At 39.1% G+C, this 25,335-nt stretch overlaps 2 protein-coding genes across 2 annotated transcripts in view; one reads left to right on the forward strand and one right to left on the reverse strand.

Moving 5' to 3' along the window:
- Positions 1-25,335, reverse strand: part of RNMT (RNA guanine-7 methyltransferase) — a 126,432-nt gene that overhangs the window by 21,227 nt on the left and 79,870 nt on the right. The window lies entirely within an intron of this gene.
- On the forward strand, positions 1,549-12,045 carry MC2R (melanocortin 2 receptor). Its single transcript, XM_061357401.1, has 2 exons — positions 1,549-1,594; positions 10,652-12,045. Exon 2 carries the CDS (start codon positions 10,797-10,799, stop codon positions 11,754-11,756), a length of 960 nt encoding a protein of 319 aa, XP_061213385.1. The 5' UTR covers positions 1,549-1,594; positions 10,652-10,796; the 3' UTR covers positions 11,757-12,045.

The raw sequence follows: 25,335 nt of genomic DNA on the forward strand, positions 1-25,335 counted from the left end.
AGACCTTTTTTCTTAGTAGTTATTTGTTACACCTTATGGTATGTTAAATTTTGTGCACGTAATAAACTGCTAGGCTATGTACAGTACTCTTAGTACAAAACAGAAATTCACAGCACAATAAAGGCCTTCCACAATTAATTTTCAAGGCACCTAATGAGTATATTAAAGTCCAAAGCAGTGCAAAAAACCTCAGTTCCTAAGGTGAGTCTTGCCTGACATGATATGAAATGAGGGCCCTTGGATCTGGCACTCAAGAGCAAGGGCCATGACTAGGTATATGTGAAGAAGGTTATTCAAATGATGAACAAGGCAGGTGAAAACAAAGAGTAAAAGTAATGTTCTGCACTCCTGTGACATCAGTCTCTTGAATGCATCCTATACTTCCATACCATGCACACTGTTACTATTAATTTTTTTTGTGTATTATAATGGCACTCAGTGGGTCCAAATGGTCTGAAGAAAAGGAAGTTAAAAAGCAAAGATGAAATCTGTGTGAGCATTTGAAGATGGAGAGTAAGAGTGAGGCACATTTTCCCTCCTTGGAAATCTGAAAGACACTCAAATATGATGAACATACTTTCCTTTTCCTAATTTCTTTTTCTTCTGCAGTTCACCTTCCCTTCAATGTGCCACTTAGTCTTTTCCCATCTCCAATTATTATATGCCAAGGACTCAACTCTCACTGGAGTTGTCAAACTGCTGATGGCAGAGGGTTTGTGTTTTCACCAGTCTTTCTGCACACAGATGAATTACTTCCTCTGTCCCTGAGCCCAAATTCACCTTTTCTGTAGTTGCCTTGAGCTTGTGTTTGGTTTTCCTGAAAGAAAACAAATATTCTCAATTTATACTGTTAAGAATATGATTATGCTTTTGGGCATTGCTATTTAACTGCTATTTAATACATCCAAATGTGAAATCTTTCCCTAAGGTAACTCATGCTATTCCCTCACTATGTGTTGCAGTAATAGGGACTACCACCTTTTCATGAAATATTGTTAAAGCTCAGTACATGTTTTATCTTCATGACCTGAATTATAGTTCTCCGTAATGATCACTTAAATTTACCCGAACTAGTACAGTTGGACTTCAGTGCTGCAGAGCTCACTCTAGCTTGTTAACTTTTCAGTTCAGCTACCAATTCTGTCTTTAGTAGAAGTCTTACATTGAAGAAAACACACAGTGACAATAATCTTGGTGGACAGCAAGCTGAACTATCTACCTGAGTATTTAAACACTATTTGTAATACAGACCATAGTCTTTTTGTGACTAGACTCCTTGATTTACATACAGTCTGCCAAATGATAGGAGAGGAGATTATAAAGACCAGGAGTAGCTGAAAGGGTTATCCTCCTGGAAGATAGACTATTTTCCCTTTGACTGGCATTTTTTCTTTTTTCTTTCCTTCCTTATAAATGTTTTCAGAAACAGTGGATGATTTATTTTAATTCAAGGTTATGCCAACGAGACAACTGTCTTTCTCTTTGATTTAGATGTTCCAATCTTTCCCTTACGCAAAGACTGCGTTGGCTTCATTTCTAAGTTATCATTCTCTGAGTTACCAGCACACAGACTCACAAGTTGTTTCACTAGCAGGTAAGTGGAGATTTACTACATATATCCATTTTTATTTTATCCAATCTTTGTCTTTTCACTAGTTTTACTTTTTAGCTAAAAAGATGTAAATATATTGGCTCAGTAGCACGACAAAAAGCACAATAATATTTTTAAGTAGCTCTCAGGAAAGAAGTTCCTTTACTTTGCATACTTTTTTTTTTTTTCAGTAAGACATACCTGGATTTACACTTGGGCACACTTAAACAGCAGGGGATATACTATAAGTCCACACCCTTATTTTTCTGTCATTTAAAAACTGATGTTTTGTTTGCAACTACTGGAGCAATCACAGCCAGAGAAAAAGATGGGTAGCTCCTTAAAACCATGTAGGAGGACTGCTTTCTTTAAAGCAGAAACGCAGAACTTCTTTTTCAAGAAATGCTTGATGCTTTCCTGTACAGATTTCCTTGATGGTTGTTGGTAACGATATTTATATGATGGAACTTTTACTGGCAAACTTAATGATTTACTGGAAAGAATAAGAGCAGATCAGTGGCCTCAGAGATGTCACTTGAAGGTCTCTTGATTCATTTTCAAAATGACCCCGGAGAACTACTTCTCCTGTATTCAAATTTGCTAATATCCTTTATTCATTGTAGAAAATTACAGCTATATATAGGCTTAAAATTAATTTATTCTGGAAGCAAATAAGATCAGTGTAATGAAAGCAGACTATGAAGTCTGGAGCACAGTATCTAATACTTAAAAAAAAAAAACATCCATCAGCCTACTACAGTCTTAATAAAGAAACTTATTTAGTAGACACTGATTATTGCAGTTTGTCACCAAGTGACTCCAATGGATTGTGACTGATCTACTACAGCAAAGGATGTGACCGAAGGGTGTAAGCACATCACTTCCAAAGCAATTACCTGCAGCAGGTGCAGCAGGTTGTCTGCTAAAGCTTTCTGGGTTGTTTTTTTTTCTTCCTTATGTAGATTATATTGCTACAAATGACAATAGACTAATAATTATATTTCTTTATGTATCATAACTTTACAAAGCAACAGCAGCTTTACGGAGAGTAAACAAACACAAGGGAAGGCGCCTTCCAAGTGCAAGTACTGGATAACGAAGCGAAACACCAGCCACTAGTGCTTTAGTGCTTTTACAGTCCTTGATTTTTAACACAAGTTCCAGTTTTTCTCCTTGCAGGTTGCTCATTTTCAATAAATTGTACAGACACTTGGTATGAAGAGGGTTATTTTACTAATGATTTTGTGCACATTCTGTGTTCTGTACCTGTGACAAGACGAGGTTTTATATAACCTCCAACATTTAATGCAATTTATTTTAGTTGCAGATACTTGAGATATCAGCAAAGCTTAGTCTCAGCAACTGTATGAGAAAAACTCTACTGTCACAAGCAGTTAATCAATTAAAGGATGTTTCCTGACTTCTCAGCTTTAATTTATTTTTCTCACTGTCATTTTAATGGGTTTTGGCATTACATTCATAAACATCCTAAATAATTCCTTTTCCTCCCTTCTATTATAAAGATTTTTCTAAGTATACTGAGAACTCAGCCCATCTTTTCTTAGTTATTTTCACTTTTATTGTTTTCAGTATCTTTGCTGAAATATGCAAGGCTATGCATGTTTTGCATGAAGCTACATTAGCATTGTATAAAGAGAAGTAGCCCTGGCTGATAAGTTTCTGCCTTGCTTAGATGCTTTACTGTATTTTTTGTTGTTGGCAACAAAATTATGGCATATTGAATATATCTAACCTTAAATACAAATTAGGAAAACTTTCCTGAAAGTGTCATTTTTCTTTATTCATAAAACACAGACATAATTGTGTTATTTCTGTACTGATCGGGGGGGGGGGGATAATTATCCATATAAGATAAACCCATCTTTCACATTTTCTTGTCTCCGTTCTTTGCAAGACCTCCAGTCTGTCCAGTTTCTGATCTGGTCAGAAAATTCCTTTTATGTAGTTTCAAAAGCCAGGAAAAAACTTAATATATAAATTCTCTTCAATGTATAAATTTAAACTTCATCATGTGTGTTTTGCAGCTTAATTTCACTCTAAATATGCTGCTTATAAGGAATCCACAGTTAAAATTATGGGAGAATTATTTTGCTAGCATTTAGCCCAGTTGGTATATGTATGGCTTTAGATGCAACAATATTTTTTCTCCTTTTATTTTGTATACATATAAGCTTTCCTTTTTCTGTCTCTTTGCTGTTTTCTTCTGAAGTATTGTCTCTGTCAGTGTAAAATTCTTTCTAAGTAGTAGACCTTGAAATCATATGGGACATATGTTTGTTATTCTGATGCAGTAAATCAACACGATATATGGCAGTGAACACCCGTATACAACAAGCATTTACCTAGGTTTTATGCTAATTCATAAGTTTGAGATTAGACTACATAATGTTGCATAGTGTCCACACATTTGTGGAACCAAAATAGCTGTAACCAGCCATTAATACCTGGCTAACCCTATTTTGTTGAACACTAGAGGGAGATCAAAGCAAAAGAATAAATGATCTAATAGAGTATGTAATTGGAGTTGTTCACAAAATCTCAACTAATTATAAGATGAAACACCAGGTATCATAGTATCTTAATGGTTCATCACAGTTTTCACATAGCCTATTTGATATTGTTTTGCCTAGGATGCAATTTTAAAGAATTAAGAAAAAAAAATTACTTAGGAGAAAAAGGACTGTCTTTATATCAATACCACAACTGATGTATTCTGTATTAATTTAGGGTTTTATATGACATATGTTTGCTTTAATGAGAAGATAGAGGTATTAGCAGATGAACAATGAAACATAAGCAGCATCCAGGTATCATACTGTTCTCTGAACACATGGTACTCTTTTTAGCCTGTACCCACAGCAGTAAGAAGGGGAAACTCGTGTATGAGAGACCTTTCCTAAAAAAGAGAACTTCCTGTTAGCAACTGGGACTTTTTACATTCAGAACAGGATGGAAATTGATGTTGTCACGTTTTTACCATCACAGCTGCTGTTTTGTTCATAACATAAAATGCTATTTTAAAACAAAGACATTCTTTAGTTTTGCGTGAAATAAACTTATCAAATGTATGAAGTTTTGCCCTCTCACTTACTGCGGGGAAATCCGACACTTTCAGCAGGATTCTCAAAGGAAGAGCCTTTAGTGCCTTGAATAAATTCCTAAGAGGAAGGGACCCAGTTTATCAGCCCTAGGGGAGAAACCATGGCATCTGAGTTTCACAGCCAAGAGCTACTCATGCTGCAATTTGTACAAAGATTGTTATTGTAGTAGGGATATTTGAGTTGGATGGAAACAGTATGGGGTTGGAACTGGTAAAAATGTAGCTATTGACAAAGACCTCACAAAGTTAGTGCTAGCTCTCCCCGAGCAAACTGCTGTGCATGGGAACTTGCAGCTACCTAGCGCGTCAGTAGGGTGTGCTGCAGCCCCTGCACGAACCGGCACCACCAGCATCCCCCGTTTTCAGTACCCACCATGGTGTAAGGAGAAAATACGATATATACACACTAAAGATTGTTATTTTGGATAGGCTCAAGGGCTATAACAGGAGTGAGAGGGCAGGAGCAGATGGGAAGAGAGAGATGGAAATTTGCCTTTCTACATGACAAGCTGCTAAACTGGCACAGGGCTTGCTGTGAAACCATAACCTCTCACAAAGCTACCACTCAGCTCTCCTCCACACACAGAAATTAAAAAAAAAGGATGCTCCAAGTTTCACTTCTCAGCTTGCTTCAAAAAGTAGAAATATTTACACATCATTGAAGAGCTGTGCTGCCACTAAATTTAAGTGGTAACTTCTCGGATGCTTCCTGCATTATTTGGGCCTGTTCAATAAATACCGAGGGATTTTAAATCCAGGCCATCTAAGGAAACTGTTTCCTTCAAGAGTTTAACAACTGCAGATGAGTGTGTTTCACATATGTTTCTCCAAGTGATAGAGGAGCCAACAAGGAGAGGTGCTATGCTGGACTGTGCTCTCACCAACAAGGGAATATGAAGCTCAAAGGCATTCCTGGCTGCAGTGGCCATGACATGGTGAAGGTTGAGCAAGCACAGTGTACAGCAAAAGACCCTGAACTTCAGGGGAGCAGACTTTGGCTCTTCAGGGATCAGGTTGATAAAGTACCAAGGGATAAAGCCCTGGGGGGAAAAGAGACCCAAGAAAGTTGGATAATATTCGAGGATCATGTTCTCCAAGCTCAGGAGCAACGCATCCCAACAAAGTTAGGCAAAAAGGACAGGATGCCTGTGTGGATGAACAAGTAGCTCCTGGACAAACTCCAACAAAAGGAAAAAAGGAAGCGTACAGAGCTTAGAAGCAAGTACAGGTAGCCTGGGAGGAATACAGAGAAATTGTCTGAGCAGCCAGGCGCCAGGTTTGAAAAGCTAAAGCCCTTGACAGAATTAAATCTGCCCAGGGATGACAAGAGCAACAGAAAAAAAGTTTCTATAGATATGCCAGTGAAAGAAGGAAGAGTAGCGAAAATGTGGGCCCTCCCTGGAAAAAAAATGGGACTTTCACTTGTTTCACAGCTTAAAAAACTAGGCCACCACATCAATGTTTTTAAGCAGTTTGTTTCATTCTTCTATTCATGGTACATCTGGAAAATCTGGAAAAAAAAGAACAGGTAATTGTCCCTTTTATTTTGTCAAACTCATTATGATGCAAAATTGTAACAGCTTGAATGGAAGTGACTGAAAAAGTAGGTAGCTCTCATCCATGGGACTTTTTCTGTCATTTGCAGAAAAAGAAGGTCATCCTAAGCAGCACCAGCCAGTGTAGCCAGTCACACATAGCTAGTCCACTATGACCAAGTTTCAGAAAGAGATCCAAGCTGGATGGATTAACAGGTGCCCTGATGCCCATGGTACTTTTATTTTAAACAATGAGTTTATACACTGGGCAGCTTTGGAGATGACATGCTAGAGATAATGACATTAGAATACATTTATTAATACATTATGGAGACTTTTTTTTTGATTGAGAAAAGGTCATGGTATTTCAAGTGACAAATAAGTACTTCTGTGTGTACTGAATGGATTGTGAAATATACTATATATACTGTGGCTGAAGCAAAAAAACACTTGTTCTTTTTCATTCCTAATAAATTACTTTTTAAATATATATATATATCCATAGAAGTTCAGGGAATTAATACATTTCATGGTTCTAGAAACATATTGCAGCTAGTTATCTCAGCTGTCTTGTGTAGTCCAAAACCAGAAGAGACTACTCCATACTCTCAATTTTTATTCATTGCCAGGTATTTCAACAGCAAATACCACTTGGGATCTCTCCAACAACAGGAGGTATGGTTATGGTTTTCTAGTAAAAAATGAATAGATATAAAAAATGCTGGGAAATTACTCAGCATTTAGGGTACATATTTTCTTTATCTTATCATTATAGTTCACAGCTGAAATTACTTTCATTGCTATGACAGCTGAAAAGCATGGTTTATTTAACATCTTGGGATTCAGAGAAGGGAGTTGTTTATTTATTTAATGAAAAAGTTTTCATCCAATTAAAAAAAAAAAAATCAAGCTCAGATTTATTCCCCCAGACCTTTCAGGTACTCAGCCATTGCTTTTCTACTGTAGAGAAAATTAAACTTTTGGATTTAATAGGTACTAGGCACAAAGGAGAGACATAAGCTTTTTGTCCAAAGCTAATCCTGTATGGTGCTCCTGGCACCCACAGAGACATTCTTAGCTTTGTCACAAGCTGAAGTACTGGGGCTGGTTTTTAACTGTGTAATATATACCAATGAAAACATGCTTTGCAAGTGTCAGTGTTGTAAAGAGCTGAAACATGATCATGCTGAAGGAACACAGTTTACTGGTAATCCGAATTATAGTTGTTTTCTAAGTTTGTACAATATCATCAGTGTAGTTTCTGGTACTGGCTTCCAGTCACCCAGTTTCCTGCTTTTTCTTGTTTTTGATAACTACAAATCAAATAGAAATTGCTGATAATATTGCAAGTGCATGCATTTTTAGTAACTTCACTATTGCCATCAGCTCATTGCCCATTATACTAGCTCAGGAAACTGCCTCTTTCTACTTAAATAATGTTTCCGAATATCCAATGTTATTGAGCTGTTGATTTCTCACTCCAGGACCTAATTTGAACAGGAAAAAGAATGAGTTGAGGTTTTTGCAATTTTTGTGATACAGCTACATTTGTAAATGTGTTTCAAATGTAAAGGCTCTTTTTGTCATTTATTCCTTTTTTAACTGTTTTACATTTCTTGCTACAGTCAGGCAAAACTTATTGTTAGACTGTGAATGACCTCAAGAAAAGTACAATCCATTTAGTTCAGCCATTGCCAGGAAAAAAATATTATTGTATGAGGCACATTTTTTTATTCTTAAACTGTTGTATTTTTAACAGTTCTGACATGAACACTAGCTGTAAAGGGTTGGTTTTGCAGATACCTGCAAAAGATAAAGCTGAAGTATTTCAGAGGGCACTGTGGGTGAGTGGCTTGAACTCTTCATCTAGACAATACAGTGATGAAGCAAACTGGGAAAAATGGAAAATCTGTTGCATCCAAGCTGTCTCTGATAGTGCAAACAGCACAGGACAGTAAACTTTTTTTCACCTGATGATTATCCGTAGCTTTGTGTGAAATGACCTTGGCTTTAATTTCTATAGCCAGTGGAAATATGCATCCAAGCTGCAAGGTGTCTTCTTTTCCATTAGTTTTTAGGACACACTGAGGTCATTTATCATATTCACAACAGTTTTACACCCTGTGTGCAGTCTCACTGTCGTACACTGCTCCATGCATACTACCTGGTAGAACTGTAGCAGTGAAAGAAACCTGTAAATGTGGAACTTACTGGAGATGTATGATATAATGTATATTGTGTAGCTCAAGCAATGGATTTACTACTTGTGTACAACATTGAATACACAGATATTTCTGTCTTGGAGGTCTAAGACAGAAATATGACTACACAACACACTGAAGTATCAGAAAAAGAGATAATTGGAGGATCCTTGATGGAACCCTAATAATATAGTATGCAATAGCTATGTATACATGCTGGAATTAGAATCTGTGAAACAATAATTTCTTTTTCTGGCTTTTTGTTAATTGTTTGAAAACAGCAATAAGTTGTATAATGTAACTATTCAGTGTACTGTAAATGAACAAAAGCCCTTATATATCTGCTCTAACCAAATGCCATACTTAATATGAAGTTACTGTAAAATTATAAGCAGCAGATGTAATATATCATGCCATTCATAATAGTGTAATTTTTCAGTGAAGGAACACTCATGTTTGTCAGCATATTAGTTTGGCAATATGACTCTACCTGCAAAGAAGCATTATTGAAAAACAGTTCGGAAAGAGTAGTGACTTAAATGCATTTTTGCCAACTGATTGTCATGTTTAAATCCCACTGAAATGAGGCTTTGTCTGAAGTGTCAATGTTGACTTTCTATTAAGAGTGAAAATTAAGTTGTTAAACAGATTGCTGGATTAGAAATCATAAAACTGACAGCAGGTCCAGGTGAGAATAGGAGAAGCGTATCATTAGAAGACAGCACTGAGTTTCTTATCCTTGCTAGTAATTTTCTTTCACAACCCAACAGATGTTGATCTAACTGTCTTTGGGAATGTCTATGCTTGTTGCAGTTCAATATCATTCATTTACTCCACTACACAGCCTTTATTTTCAGATAAGCATGGACACTCTTTTGAATGTTTTCTCTTAAGTGAACTTGTTTCAGTTGAATTCAAGATGGCTGCTTGCCCAAGTCTCAGCATTCTTCACCACAAGTAGCATCTTACTAACAGTCTCAACAGGTAACATTAGCAAACCCAGGTCAGAAACTTGTTTTCTGTTGAAAAGTGGCCAAACAAACACATTCATCTGCATGAAGGCCAATCACATTCAAGAACAAGTTCAGCTGTCGCAATTACAGATAGCCATTGACACTTGCAGAGAGCATTATTTGTGTACAAAATAATTAGAACTTTTGAAATCTCCCTTTGAAACAGTAACAGAGTGGATCATGATGTTTGGCAGCCCTGACTGTGAACAAATGCTTGAAGGAATTTAGAGACTTCTTGGTGTGAAAGTGTCAAACAAAGCTGTTTTAAACTTAAAAACAGAGAGAGAATATATCAGTCCTTTAAAAACAGGGACTTCCCAAATAGCAACAGCATCTGTGTTTCACAAGTAGGGCTATAAATAAGACAAGAGAAAGTGGGTCTTACTGTTTATGGGTGATATTCCAGCTAAATTAATATTATATCTATTTATACACTAATGAAAAGCCTAAAAAGCCTAATCCTTTGAAAGAATTCTGTATTCTATAATGTAGTGTAGATCAGGATCATTATGGAGAAAGGAAAACATCATCTTGGTGCTGAAATAAACATTTGGTTATTTAGGCATTTGTAAAACAGCCAAGAAAAGATCATACATTGAATCTTAATCTGCATTAGAAATGTGTTCATCAAATCCAAAGACAGTTTCAATTTAAATGAAACGAAAGCGTCTTACTGGCATCTAACGTGCCTCTAAAATCATCAATATTTACAAATGTTCACATCTAAATTGAGGGCATTTCATTTCACCATCAACATTGCAGTGGTAAACATGTTACTGTTCTGGACAACAGTTTATGTTGGCATTGGTCTTATTTATGTCTAATAATACTGCAAATCTTGTGAGAAATGCCAGACTTTCTCAAAGCAAACAGCTGGGCCAGTAAAGATTGCCAAACGCTTGAAGTCTGTCAGATCAGTTTCAGTAAACGTGAGCTGCTCATTGGTAAAGAAAAACACATATATCTTTTAAAACTACTTTGAAGCTAAAAGAGAATGTACACTTTGTTTTCCTCTAAGGCTCAGTGAAACAGCGGAGAAGCTCTTATATTATCCAAACCAACTTTGCCTCTCTCAGATGATGATATACATGCATTCCATTGCAATAGGTAATATTTCAAATGTCTATTTTTGCCATATCTGTGTGGTAAATTCATACTTGATATTTATGTTTCTACATGTTTTATTGTAGGAGAAATTCCAAACACTTCAGTTGAGTCTTAAAATTGCTCTAGATGAAGGAGAAAGCCTTCGTCAAAAGAAGAACGTTCTGACTGACAGGTCAACTTCAGAATAAAGCCAAGCCTCAACCACAACAATTTCCACAACCAGAAGAAATGACCACTGGGAGACCTTCCAACCTAATCAAACATGCAGGGCAGACAAACATTCCTTCCCTTGAAAACAGAAGTGATTTCTCCTTAAATACCACTGACTGCACCCCAGTCGTGGTTCCAGAGGAAGTTTTTTTCACTGTTGCTGCTGCAGGAATACTAGAAAATCTTCTTGTCCTTATTGCTGTTGTTAGAAATAAGAAATTGCATTTGCCCATGTACTTCTTCATTTGCAGTTTAGCTATTTCAGATATGTTAGGTAGCTTGTATAAAACTCTGGAGAACATCTTTATCATCTTGTGCAAAATGGGGTACCTGACACGTCGTGGGGACTTTGAGAAAAAGCTGGATGATGCCATGGATTCCATGTTCATTCTGTCTTTACTGGGGTCAATTTTCAGCTTGTTAGCTATTGCAGCAGACAGATACATTACTATCTTCTATGCTTTACGGTACCATAATATCATGACACTAAGAAGGGCCTTGGTTATCTTGGCAATCATTTGGACGTTCTGTGCTGGCAGTAGCATTGCCATTGCCCTCTTCTCCTATGAAGCAGCAACAGTCATTCCCTTCACCATCCTGTTCCCTTTAATGATGTTTTTTATACTGTGTCTCTATGTCCATATGTTCCTGCTGGCTCGATCTCACGCTAAAAAGATCGCCTCACTGCCGACCAGCACAGTCCATCAGAGAACTAACATGAAAGGAGCCATTACACTGACTATTTTTCTTGGAGTTTTCCTTTGCTGCTGGGCCCCATTTGTTCTTCACATCCTCTTAGCAAGATTTTGCCCACATAACCCTTACTGTGCCTGCTACATGTCCATTTTCCATGTGAATGGGACACTCATAATGTGCAATGCGATCATCGACCCCATGATTTTTGCCTTCCGAAGCCCAGAATTACAGAGTACATTTAAGAAGATGTTCTGCTGTGCCAGGTCAAACCGGAACTGGTAAACTCCATGAGAAGATTAAAGAAGCATACCTGTGGAGTGCTCAGCAACATCAGAGTTAAAAATACCAAAAATTATACCCAAAGTAATACTATGCTCGCAGGATACTTCATGTGATTTTAGGGCTACTGAAGAATGCATAAAAACAAAGTATGCAAACAAATCTTTACCAGCCAGAACTCCAGAATTATTGCTGACTAAGTTAATTCTGCCAACAATTTTCATGCAAGTAAAAAAATAACTCTATCAACTATCTTGCAGCATTTTAGAAAAATTCAAATATAAATCTTCTGCATTGATGAGTTTGTGCCAACTTACTTTGTATCAATTATTTCAATTTAAGGTATATACTACTTTCAAATTCTGTTGTTTAAACCACAATGAAATGAAAATTTGTTTATAAACTGCACATTTTTATGAAAGTCTATGATAAATTAGAAAATACAGACTTGAAACTGGATTATGCTGGAAAAGTGAATTCATGACTGTTCTTTAACTTCTAGTCTCCTTACAAATCATTCAATTAATGTTCTTTAAGTTTCAAAAAGAATTTTGGAGTGTAAGTCAAAGAGATAAATATATTTTGGTTTAAAGTCAATTTTTAGTGACTGAGGACTTTTTTCCTACATAAAGTTGTTGTGGCAGCAAAGACAGATATTGAATTTTAAAACCTCAAAGCCAGGTCTGGACTATCAAACGGAAGTACTGAGCTTGACAGGTCCTGATTGGAAGTCTCTGGGACAGTTTGCTTTAATAAAATAATAAGCTTCACAGACAGTAAAAGGACTTTGATTCAGTCATGACTTTCCAACATGACACAGCAAAGAATTCAAAAAACACAATACCAGAGCCAAAGTTCAAAGACTCCCATAGAAGTCAAACACCTGGGTAAGAAATCATCTAGCCAATATGGAAGGACGCTATAAAGCAGTTTGTAATTTACAAAATCCTAGCGATAAAATTTTGAATTGTCTCTGCCAAAATAATACAAAACTCACAAAGTTTTAAAGTAGAACAGTTTTCAACAGCAAAATATCCTGGAGCAGTCCAGAGCATATGGTGAGAAATTAACATCACAATAATTCAGTGGAGTTACTCAGCTCTGCCAGAGAAAGGATATTTAGAAAGAGACAGCCATGAAACTAAGAATGCCAATGGCTAGAGCAAGAAGGAGAGGAAAAAATAACATTTATCAGAATTCATAGATAAATAGAAGAATTTACTCTCGTGGAACACTAAGGAAACAGGAATTTCAAGGTGTACAGAATATGGACCCAACCATACATATTCAAGTGGGTTTAGGCTTACAGATAAAAATGTAAGAAAGGTACAATAAACCTGAAAGCCTCTGTAGAACTCAGCAAAGAAAATATCTTAAATGAGAAGAAAGATACTGAGATGAAGAATTTTCAAACCTATATATTTATTACAAAGAATTTTTATCTATAAAATGTGAGTTCAGAAGGGAGTTCAACTGTAATCACACATTTTATTTTAATGGGAAGTTTTTCCTTTCCATCAAAAGCAGAACAAATGTAAAGGTGCACAACAAGAAATGACAGTTAGACCTGGGGGAAGGAGGGAAGAAAAATAATACAATATGAAAGACAAGGCAAAACAAAAGACCTACAGTACCATAAAACCCTGTGCACACGTTTGATGAGGTTCAAAATGATAACAAATAATGGACAGAAAATTGTAATTTAGGCAGTCCTGATATTAAATCTGAAACACAGAAAATATGTACTGAATGTGCCTTCCCTCAAAATTCTATTTTCCATCTGCTTCCCTAAACCAGACACAGTTAAGAGACCTAAGTAGCCTCCATCATGGTAGCAGTCACTGCAACTTTTAAGGAAGTCCACTCTAACTCTACAGATGCAAAACCTCCATGTTCTCTCCAAATGTAAATTTCAACAAATGCATACAATAAAAAATTAACCTCCTAACTTCTACACGTAAAGAAGTAATCATTAAAAAAAAAAGCATCCCCAGGCCCAGGGAATAGAGAAGCGGGAATGGTCACTCACAGACCCTAGGAGCCAGAGCCCAGCTGTCATCCCTACAGTTCCAGTACTTTGCTTTGCAACAAGGAGCTGGGCTCCTACCTGACCACAAAAACTGACCCCTAGGCCATGCCAAGGGGAGAGTGGCCAGAGGCAAGGGCACTGGAGAAGGCACCATTCCCGCCCTCATCCCAGACATCCAGCCAGTCTGATGGGTGTCCTCACTGCCCTGTATGTGCTGTAGCCTCAAAAACTGGCTGAGAATGCTGGAACTCTACTGCCATGGTCCCAGACCTACACCAGGAGTGCTCAGACTGCCTGTCTGGGGTACAAACTCTCACCAAACAGCTGGGTTCATACCCTCCTTTTCCTTACCTCAGTCTCACCCTCCACCTAAGACACTAAGGGCACCTAAGATAAGATACAAAATCCATCCTACAAGCACACTTTTGATCCTCTTCCTCTTGGCTCTACTTCAAGGGAAGTCCAAACTGTCCTCCAGTAGCCCAGATGCTATACTCCCTTCCCAGGCTGTCCCACTGTCTTTCCAAGCACCATCCCCAAGCCTCCCCCCAATATTTACCTGCAAAACACGAAGCAGACCTAGTTATGTAGGTTATGGCCCACTGTGATTTTTTTTTTCCCGTATAGCTTATTGAAACAAGGAGTCAACGTTTAGACAGCAAATTTTGGGCGGGTGTTATCCCATGCCATTTTCTGCAGTTAGCAACATAGGGGCTCAGATTGCCATGAGATCCAAGCACGGTCCAGAACTGGCTCCCACCTGATGTTACCAGGTATTCTTTGTTGCCTACCTGGTCTTACCTGTAGATATACTCAGAACAACATCCCAAAGCATTTGTTCGTGTCATGATGCTTGAGCAACACCTGAACATATGGCTTGAGGCTACCTCCTAACTGGCCATAAATTTGGCTTGCATTTTACCAGTTGTGCAGTCTCCAAGGAAATGTTTTTCTCTTTCGCATACTAATGTCTCCATGTATTTCCCTATGTTGCTTTTTGGAGAGATTCTTTAAGCCATGATATGTGAAACCTTCACTGTATTTTACTGAAGTAACTTTTGAGACTCTACACTGATAATTAATGTATAACAGTGAATATTTTTTTTCAGATTTTGGGACTCCTCTTCATCTGCCCAGCTTTAAATTACAAGTGGTTAGGAGGCAGAACTGTACCTTGGCTTTGGGAGAAATAAGTTCATCTTGTATCCTACCAGAAGCTAATAAGCCTGGAATGAAAATCCAGTCTCTTGGAACACACAGGCAACACTACAAGTGATGTCTCATTTGGTAGGGCCCACAGAACTCCACATGCCTGTGGCAACAAAACATTTCCCAGTCACCTGCTGCAAAACTGAAGAAGAAAAGCTCCTCCCCTGTTTCTGCTATTTTGAACAGAACTTCATGTTCAGGAACAAAGTGAACAAATCTGATAAAAGCACCCAAGGGAATTAATTCCATTGGAACAGTCAGTACACCAGTGAGGGACAGACTTGCAGAGCAGTTTGATTCTGTTCACAAAATAGCAAGACTAACATAGTTTATTTGTGAGGAAAAAATAGCTTAGAGTTTATTTATGTGAGAAAAATCTTATTTCATGAATTATGGTCCTGGCAAGACTTTCAGAAAATTAAGTATCTTGGACTTTTATTAGCTGAACAAAATTTCAGCTTTTCAAACAGTATTTAAGTAACTGGAAAGGAAGCCTGACTTGAAGTGCGAAGCACTGTCAAACGCAAGAGCAAGTAATATTTACATATAATATTTGTATATAATATGATTTGAAGCAAATGTTAGCCTTCTGGTCTTAAAAATTTCAAGGAAGATACTTCATACAGAACCAGCCAAAATTACAACCAAGGAAAACAATAAAAGGATTTTAAAGTATCTATTTATTGTGATACCTAATGTTGTTTCTAATAATACTGATTTGCATGCATTATGTTCACAACTTAATTGATCTGATTGATTTTTTTGGACTTGGTTTTGCATTGGAGGCTTGGCACTTCTAGTACTTTTGCTTCAGTACTAAACATCTACATTTCAAGCCAATATTTTCTTTAAAAAATATTTTTGAGTCACATTTGAACTAAACTATTCAAACGACACATTTATTCAACAAAAATCTATTCCCCAAGTAGGCACAGGGTCTGCTTTTTAATTCTCTCAAGGTGATTACAGCAGATAGCTGTCTATGAAGATACTACGTGTTCATCATTTGATAGCACTTTGATACAGTTTTGTTTGAAGCGTCACTTTTATAAAAGACATAATGTCATTGTCAGCTTCTGATTCATGTGAGCTTCTAATTCAAAGAGGATGAATTACAATACAATTCTGGAGAAATGAGTGTGACCATTTAGAGAAAACTTCTCATGTCCTCTTGCCAGCAGTTTTCCTGTGTCTGCAAATCCCCTCAAATTAGTGCTGTAACACAAATATCACACTATTAAACTGGCACAGATAGTCTAATAAGGGACCATTAGTTATCAAGGAATTCTGGATAACCCGGAGGAAGTATCCAGAATTACTCACTTGGAGTACTGTGTGCAGTTCTGGTGTCCTCAACATAAAAAGGACATGGATCTGTTGGAACAAGTCCAGAGGAGGGACACGAGAACGATCAGGGGACTGGAGCACCTCCCATATGAAGACAGGCTGAGAAAGTTGGGGCTGTTCAGCCTGGAGAAGAGAAGGCTGCGTGGAGACCTCATAGCAGCCTTCCAGTATATGAAGGGGGGCTATAAAGATGCTGGAGAGGGACTCTTCACTAGGCATTGTAGTGATAGGACAAGGGGTAAAGGGTACAAACTTAGAGGAAGTTTAGATTGGATACAAGGAGGAAGCTCTTTACTGTAAGGGTGGTGAGGCACTGGGATAGGTTGCCCAGGGAGGCTATGAATGCTCCATCCCTGGCAGTGTTCAAGGCCAGGTTGGACGAGGCCTTGGGTGATATGGTTTAGAGCGAGGTGTCCCTGTCCATGGCAGGGGTTTGGAATTTCATGACCTTTAGGTCCTTTCCAACCCTAACTATTATATAATCCTGTGATTCTATAAATGCCTATTTAAAATATGCTGTTCGTGGGTCAGTCTCCAGATGCCCACATCCCTGCCCTGCACTCCCTCAAGGCTGGGGCTGCCCTGCTCCTGTTTGGGGTGGTGGGATGAGCCCTGGCTGCCAGGCTCTGCCCTGGTGAACTCTGGGAGAGCCCCCTGTCCACTGGCCCCACAGTGCCCAACTTTAACCTGTTGATTACATACAGGCAGTCAAGAGCCACTTTTACAGAGTGTGAAACCACACAGGAGCCCCTGCAGCACAGCATGAGAGCATTAAGTTCTGCAGGGAGCCTTGGTGTCAGCATAACATCATGTAGTTTAATACAGTCTCAAAGTCAGGAGGAAATATCTTTAGTCATTTAAAATCCTATCACATATAAGTTATTCTGGCTAATTGTCACTTCCTGACAATTTGAATTTGGTCTCAGTATTTGGTGGCATTGAAAGTTTAGGGTAGATGTCTTCCAGTTCAAAACTAGCTTCCCAATCCCAGAGACTCCAGCAGATACTCTCTTTCAAAATTAATTGATATTACCCACCATCCTAAATACGCTTTTGAGCTTTCACTTGAATTTTAAAAAATGATTTACAGTCTGATTCACTGATGTATCATTTCAGTCTTATAGTCTTACATTTTCATTTACTTGAGAAATGAAACCACAGCCAACCAATTTGGGTAATCATATCATCCGGTATGACAGCTAAATCTGTCTTAACTGCTAGTCTGTGCGATGAGGAAGCAGGAGGAGAGAAGAAAGTGCTTAAGCCCAGCACAGAGTGGTCCATGTCAGAGGGCAAGCCAAGAGGAACTGTTGGAGGCCTCAGGTCTCTTGTCTGTGCTTAGCTAGATCTCAGATCACACCAGACCCTTGAAAAAGGGGGGAAATTTGGATAAAAGGCAGCTGCTGGCTCCTGGATGAGCAGGCACATGAAAGAAGCACAGTCTAGCAAGCGAGAGCTGGCTGCTTAATGAGGGTTTAAGATTGGCAGCATTTCCTACCGGAGTTGCTGGGGAGCTGGCACTAGGGTTTGTTAGAAGTCTGGGAACAGACCCAAGCAAAAGGGTCGTTGAAGTACAGTGATTTTTTAAAGTAACGGTGTTAAATGAACTAAACCAAGTGTTCAGACTTTCTCTATACATAGGGATCTTTACTGAAAGCTTTGTCTGCATAGTTCAGGAGCATTGAGGGCACGAGAAGGCTCATCGAGAAGAGGGGTCACTGAGCTTCCAGGCTGGAAATGTTGCCAGTGAAGCCATGGTCAGGCTAGGAGGAAATTGGGCAGAGAAGACAAAAGTAATTTCTTTTGGGTAGGACAGCATGGAAGCAAACAGAACAGGGAAGGAAACAGGTGGAGAGGGCATACTCATCTTACGCTGCTGGAAAGAAGTGTGCAGAGAGAAGCAGAAATGGAGAAAGTAATATCCAGGGTAGACAAAGCAAGGGAATGTTGAGAAAGGAGTGAAAGGAGCAGAGATGCCCAAAACAAAACTTTTGTTCTCTATTTACAATAACAACCAATAATTGGTCTTTATTCTGTCCACTACATTTTCTGTTTGATATTGATGCATCGGGTGCAAGTGACCAGGTGCTGGCAGTGGACAGGAGCTCCAGGGGTGGCTTCTGGGAGCAGAGGCTGGGACTCTACCATACAAAACACAGCCCATTCCAACCATCTCCAGCGGACCCAGCACAGGCACAGCTGAGCCCCTCAGAGAAGATGGTGGCACCTCTGTAAAAATGTGCTCAAGAAAGAGTAAAAATGCCATGCAGCAGCTGTGAGAGTGGGGTAATATGTGAGAGAAACAGCCTTGCAGGTGCCAAGGTGGGAGAAGAAGGATGGGGAGGAGATGCTACAGGCACTGGAGCAAAAGCTCCCCTGCAGCCTGTGGAAACAACCATGGTGAAGCAGATATTCCCCTGAAGCCTTTGGAGATGATTATGCTGGAGCAGCTATTCACACTGCAGTCCATGAAAGACCCTGTGCTGGAGCAGGTGGATATTTCCAGAAGGAGCTGCAAGCTGTGGAGAGCCCATGCTAGACCATGTTTACCCTAAAGATCTGCAGCCCATGGAGAACACTCATGCTGGAGCAGAAAAGGAGTATGAGGAGGAAGAAGCTCAGAGAGGAGCTGCTACGGACTGATGGCAACTCCCATTCCCCATCCTGCTGCAGGACTGAGGAGAACATAGAAGAGTCAGGAAGGGAAAAATTAGGTTGAGCCTGGGAAGAATGGGAGGGGGGAAAATTCTTTTCAGTTCTGTCTTTGATTCTCACCATCCCACTCTGTTTTAATTGGCAATAAATGACTTTTCCCCAGGTCAAGTCTGTTTTGCCTGTGGCAGTAATAGGTGAAAAATCTACTTGACTGTATTTTGATTCAAAAGGTTTTTCCTTTTTGTCTCCCCTGCCCTATGGAGTAGGAATAGTGAGAGAGCGGCTGGATGGGCATCTGGCAGACAGCTGTGGTCAGCCCATCACAATCAATTAATCCTACAAATAAACATTAACAGTTCTAGTCCAGAGATCAGGTGCAGTAGGACCACAAGGATGGACAAACCACAGGTGAAGGAAATGGCTTGCAGTAGACTAGTTTAGTGAACTTGCACCAGCTTTCTTAGAGATCCCAACCTGAAGCATCCTTAAGTGCTCTTACACTGATAGGAAAATGCTGTCTATGTGCAATGACTTGATCTAACTGACAAATAATGTTAAACAGATAATAATATTAAACTGAGTTCTGTGCATAGGCTTTGAACATCCTTTTACCTCAAAGCAGTAGGATAAACTCCTCCAGGGCAGCCTTGAATGCAGCAATCACGAGATGGTTGAATTAGAGATCCTCAGGACAGTGAGAAGAGCGTGCAGCAAGCTCACTGCCCTGAACTTCAAGAGGGCAGACTTTGGCCTCTTCAGGAACCTGCTTAGTAAGGTTCCATGGGATATAGCCCTAGAGGGCAGGGGGGCCCAAGACTCTTGGTTGTTATTCAAGAATCACCTGCTACAAATTCAGGAGTGCTGCATCCCAACTAGAAGGAAGTGCAGCAGGAGGGCCAGGAGACCTCCTTGGGTGGATAACGAGATGCTGAGGAAAATTCAAAGGAAAAAAGAGGCTTATAAAAGGTGGAAGCAAGGACAGGCAGCCTGGGAAAAATACAGGGATGTTGTCCGGGAAGCTAGGGACCAGGTTAGGAAAGCTAAGGCCCAATTAGAATTAAACTTGGCTAGGGATGTTAAGGATAACAGGAAGGGATTCTATAGGTACGTAGTGAAATAAAAAACAGACTAGGGACAACATAGGCCCCCTCAGGAAGATATCGGGAGAACCGGCTACCCTGGATTTGGAGAAGGCTGAGGTTCTGAATGACTTCTTTTCCTGAGTCTTCACTGGCAAATGCTCTGACCACACCACCCAAGACTTGGAAGGCAGAAGCAGGGACTGTGAGAATGGAGACCTTGGGCCCACTGGGTCTCGAACCATTTTAAGATGGTTCGAGACCATCTTAAAAATCTGAACATGCACAAGTCCATGGGACCTGATGAAATCCATCCACGGGTCCTGAAGGAGCTGGCAAATGAAATTGCTAAGCCGCTGGCCATCATATTTGAAAAATAATGGCAGTCAGGTGAAGCTCCCGACAACTGGAAAAAGGGAAATATAACCCCCATTTTCAAGAAGGGGAAAATGGATGACCCGGGCAATTACAGACCAGTCAGTCTCACCTCTGTGCCTGGCAAAATCTTGGAGCAGATTCTCCTGGAAGGCATGCTAAGGCACATGAAAAACAACAAGGTGGTTGGAGACAGCCAGCATGGCTTCACCAAGGGGAAATCCTGCCTGACCAATTTGGTGGCCTTCTATGATGGGGCTACAGAAGTGATGGACAGGGGTAGAGCAGTTGACGTCATCTGCCTGGATTTGTGCAGATCATTCTGCCATCAGAAGGTGAAAACAGTGAAAATGCCTCTGGCAGTTAGAATGCAATCTGAATTAAACAGAGAGATAATAATAAAATGGTTTCAGAATTTAGCATGATTGCCTTGATAGTGCCAAATAAAGACTGAACAATTGAGAATAATATTTTATATTTAAAATATTTTATAAATAGTATACATATTTTATATTTAAAATGCAGAGTGATAGCTTTTTATAGCAGAATCATCCATGACAGCTGCTCAGGAGCGTTCTCAAAGTGGTCCAGACATACATTGTTTATTTAACTGTTATTTAGGCTCAAACCCTGTAATCTTTTTTGGACTCAATGTCAGTCTCAGTATGAAAAAGGCAAGATTTTCTGACATTATTCAAGCAAGATATAGAAAGGAGGCAGAACTGACATAGACCATGAAGCAGTTATTTCAGTTTGACATTTTAGTGCCAGAGCTACAGTACCACATGACAAAAGAGAACTTGCGTCAGAAATCCCAATGAAGATGTGGCTAATAAGGAAAAATTCTTTTGAACACCATCAGTCTTGCTGCTGCCAAAGAAGAAGGACATCAGGGGTGGCAGCAGCTGGAAGGAATGTCTGGTTCCTAGAAGGAACAGCAAAGCTGTGGCTATCTGATTCACACAGATCTCTTGCTGTAACTGTTCTCAATGTCATGCCACAAAGAAGTTGAAATATTTACAGGTATCTTTGTAAACATATCAATAGACTTTATATTGCTTTCTTCATAAAGGTTCCCTCAGCTCAGTCACACAGGTTTTCAGTTTCAGTCCTGCATCCATTTGATTTAGTGGCCAAAGAAGCCCTGAAGTGCAATTCCCGTTTTATCTGTTTGGATATGTGTAAGTAAACTGATATCATATCTCATGGAAGGAATTCAAACCAGGTCCTGAAGAATCTATAACGTAAACAGGGGCTATTTTTGTGCTTGATGCCTTAATTATTAACTTATTTTTTATTTCTTTCCATATACATTTCCTTAAAAAATCATATTTTTTCTTAAATCAGCATCACAAAATTGCCTGCTGTAATGCTGTCCCTGTTAATGTATCGTGTCTGGGGGTCAGTCATATTAGAGTCAGATTAAGTGTGGTCCTTCTGGCATTTCAAAAATAACCTGATAATTTAAATTTTAAAACACGGTGCACATTCATTTGAAATTCAGATGTTGAGCGTTCAAAAATTATTTCATGCATTATAAGCACAAAATGCTTTATTTCCATTCCATACCTAAGTACCTCACAGGATACCTTCCTCAGCTGATTGTCCTCCCAGCAACGAAGGCATGATCATATAATTTAGCTTAAACAATTAAAATTACCTAATGTAATATGTATACTAAAATTCGGTAGTATGTTCAAATGTTTGGCTTCTTGTATTTGTAACAGGAAATGTGAATAAAAGGCAGTATTGTGAAAAAAAGATTTTAGGACTAAATAAAATGAAGGACTTAGCTGGAATTTCATGCTCAACCAGGAGCATATATAGCTGTTTCTGTTTTGTTTGCAAGCAAATGCACACAAGCTCAGTGACACAAGCAACTCACAGGAAATGGGAGACCAAGATTCACATTCTTCTTACACAGAGAGAATTCAAAACCCCATCTACAGACTTTGTAAAGCAACTGTTGGGACAAAGGGGTTTATATGGGTTAGAAAACATTCTGGTTGCTCTTCCTTGAAGATGTTCCTGCTGTTGAAACTGTGCAGTGAAGGAACCAGTATTCACTGGATCAGGAAGAGAGAGATGGGTGGGTCAGAAGCACCCGAATGGGCCAAGGGGCTCTGGAACACAGGTACTCCTCTCTGTACTGCTGACACATCTGACTTCAGCAAAACGTAACAAGGTGATTCCCCAGAATTCTGAACTAGAAGTCCTTCAAGTAATAGAGAGACCAGAATCCGGCCTCACACACTTCTGGAGGTGTGGTTTAAACATTAGTCTATGGCATGAAACTCACAGTCTTAAAACCAAAACGATGGCAGCATTTTACAAGAATAGTATCTAGTACACAGCTCCCTCTAAAAGGAAGGGCATGATCAACTGCTCCTGAAAGAGATATTCAGTACATTGTTCCATACTCCACAAGATTACTTGAGTCACCTCCCTCATCACTGTGTTCAATGTTTCTGACTCTGTTTTGAGACACTTGTTTGTATCCTTACCCCATCTGGGGAAACTTAACACCTAAGCAGGGCTCTGGATTCTTCTCCAGGCACTGCAGAAGCTGACAAAATAATGAAAACTAAAACAGTTTAAGTCAGCTCTTCAGACTGTCTTATCTCCTATCTGCACAAGGAGTGGATGATGACAATTTAGCTCCATTGTCAACATGCTTTCTGCAAAAAAGAGTTGGCCTCTGCAAACTGTGGACCATCCTGAAACAAGTTCATGGCTATCATGAACCATCCTGAAAAGAGTATAAAAAAGGTATTACACAGCTCCAGTTCCCAACTGCAAGCCCACCTGCAAAGCAAATCTCTGAAAAGTGAGAGCAATCCTACTTCCTCTTGATTACAAGAAAGATCTGGTTTTGAACCAGTTAGAAAGTGTATAATTTTTAGCAAAAATTAGAATCCCTATATACTACACTAAGCCCATAGTGGAGAATTTTCCCCCTAAAGACGTCAAATAAATTTAATTTCAATAAATGACCTCATATTGTCTGCAGTTAGCTCTTTAAAAGCCCAGATTTTCAGTTTAAGGGTTTGGAAAATGTTCTCCTGAAATAATGTGATAGGAAATGAGGGGGTAAAAAAGGTCTTCTGAATTAAGTCAGCCTGCTGTTCCAGCCCTTCTGGCTATATTGGTGACAAAGCCTCTCACAAGGAATATGCCTTACCAACTGCAGTGTTTTGAAACAAGTGGCTAGAATAAGTCAGAAATAGCATTTGGCAGTTCAGAAATGCATCTGTCCTTTTAATGATACTTTAACATCAGTATTCCTGGGTTATAGATAAAGCTATATGGAAATGAAGGTGTTTTTACATAGTTTAATTTTTGTCACACTAATTTCAAGCTGAGTATATGTTTTCATCCATTGGTGAATCTCTTCAACAAATATCTTTGTTCAGGTCTGCTTAATAAGTACTGGAAAGGCATACTTGAGCTGGTTTATGCGCCTGACCAGTTACCAGTTTCTCCACACTCTCCAAAGTGCACAAACCTCTGCAGCAGAGCGTGGCAGCTGCTGGCAGGTAGGTAGCCAGTGTTACAGATAGATGAAACAGAGCAATGAAGTTGCCTGCAAATATAACCTGAAGAAAAAGAAAAGTCAAAGAAACTAGCAGCTTCTTTTACAAGTGTTTTCTAGCCGCAGGAGAGACAGTGCCATAATTAAGGAGAAAAATGTCAGGCACCATTGCATCCAAGATACTGCAGGTTGCAAAAGATTTCCTTGGAATGATATTCAAGAAGTAAGAAACAAGAAAGGATTGAAGAAAGAATACTAGCAATTAAATTTAAAAGAATGTATAACTGCATTGCAGTAGCAAAAAAAGTAATCTAATTCTAACATTTCTACTTAAAGCCTAGCAATCTGTGAATTACCTGAAGCGCACACTGATTTTCAAGATGTTTGGCTTTTGAAGGATATTCTAGTATACATTTTAGCCTGCATTTTCTGTAATCCCTTTTATCCATCAACACTAGATGCATTTTGCTGCCCTTTAAAAATCAGTTTTTTAAAGATCGAGTGCACTTTTTTAAGACCTATCTGTTCTTTGCTGCTAAATCTTCACATGACACACTCACTGCTTTTTTCAACCCGTTGCAAGATGAAGCCTTATTATTCCTCTCCTAGACTAGTTACCTCAGGGCATTTTTTCTGAATGACAATACTAAAGTTTATTACAATAATATTAGTTAAAGGGAAGATCCTCTGATTAAGTAATAGACGTACTTAAAAGTGGGGAGGACATATTCTGACCACGCAAAGGAAACATTCTTATCACAGGAGTAGAAGCTCCTTCATGCTTTCTTCCATAACAGCCAAGGTGGGCCAGACTAATAGTAGTGTCTGAGCCCCATTACAGGGAATAGCTACGAAACATTTCATCCCACCTTAACTGTGTAGCTGAAGGACCTTAAGAGCTATGATCTCTGTGCTGTCAGCGCACTTACCCACCAGTAGGTCTTTGCAGCTGAGAAAATTTTTCTTTAAGTGAATTAGTACATTAAATCAAAAAGAGAGAAACATGAGAAAGCCTGAATCTGGAAATGGAGGCCAGAATGCATGCAGCCAGCTTCTATTTCGGAGGAGGAGGCTAAGGAAACGGGAGCTGAGCCATAGGCTGCTACTCCGGGGAGGGAAGAAAACAACTGTGAGTCAAAACCCAGACACAGTTCATCCCTGCAGGAAAGAAGGTAAAGGTAGAAAAAACTTCCCTACAATAACCAGAGCAGTAAATTAATTAGTTTTAGTACCTAGTAGTGTAGACTGACCTCTGTGTGGCTCTTTATGGGATTTTGGCCCCTGATTAAATCATGGGGCTTTCTAATAAGGTAGTCCTAACTCTTGGGTTTGACTCTCTTGTTCTTAGCAAAGAAA

This window comes from Neopsephotus bourkii, unplaced genomic scaffold (genome assembly GCF_033783945.1).
Source record: "Neopsephotus bourkii isolate Nb327-2 ecotype Australia unplaced genomic scaffold, CSIRO-AGI_Nbou_v1 NB_894, whole genome shotgun sequence".
NCBI classification, from domain to species: domain Eukaryota; kingdom Metazoa; phylum Chordata; class Aves; order Psittaciformes; family Psittacidae; genus Neopsephotus; species Neopsephotus bourkii.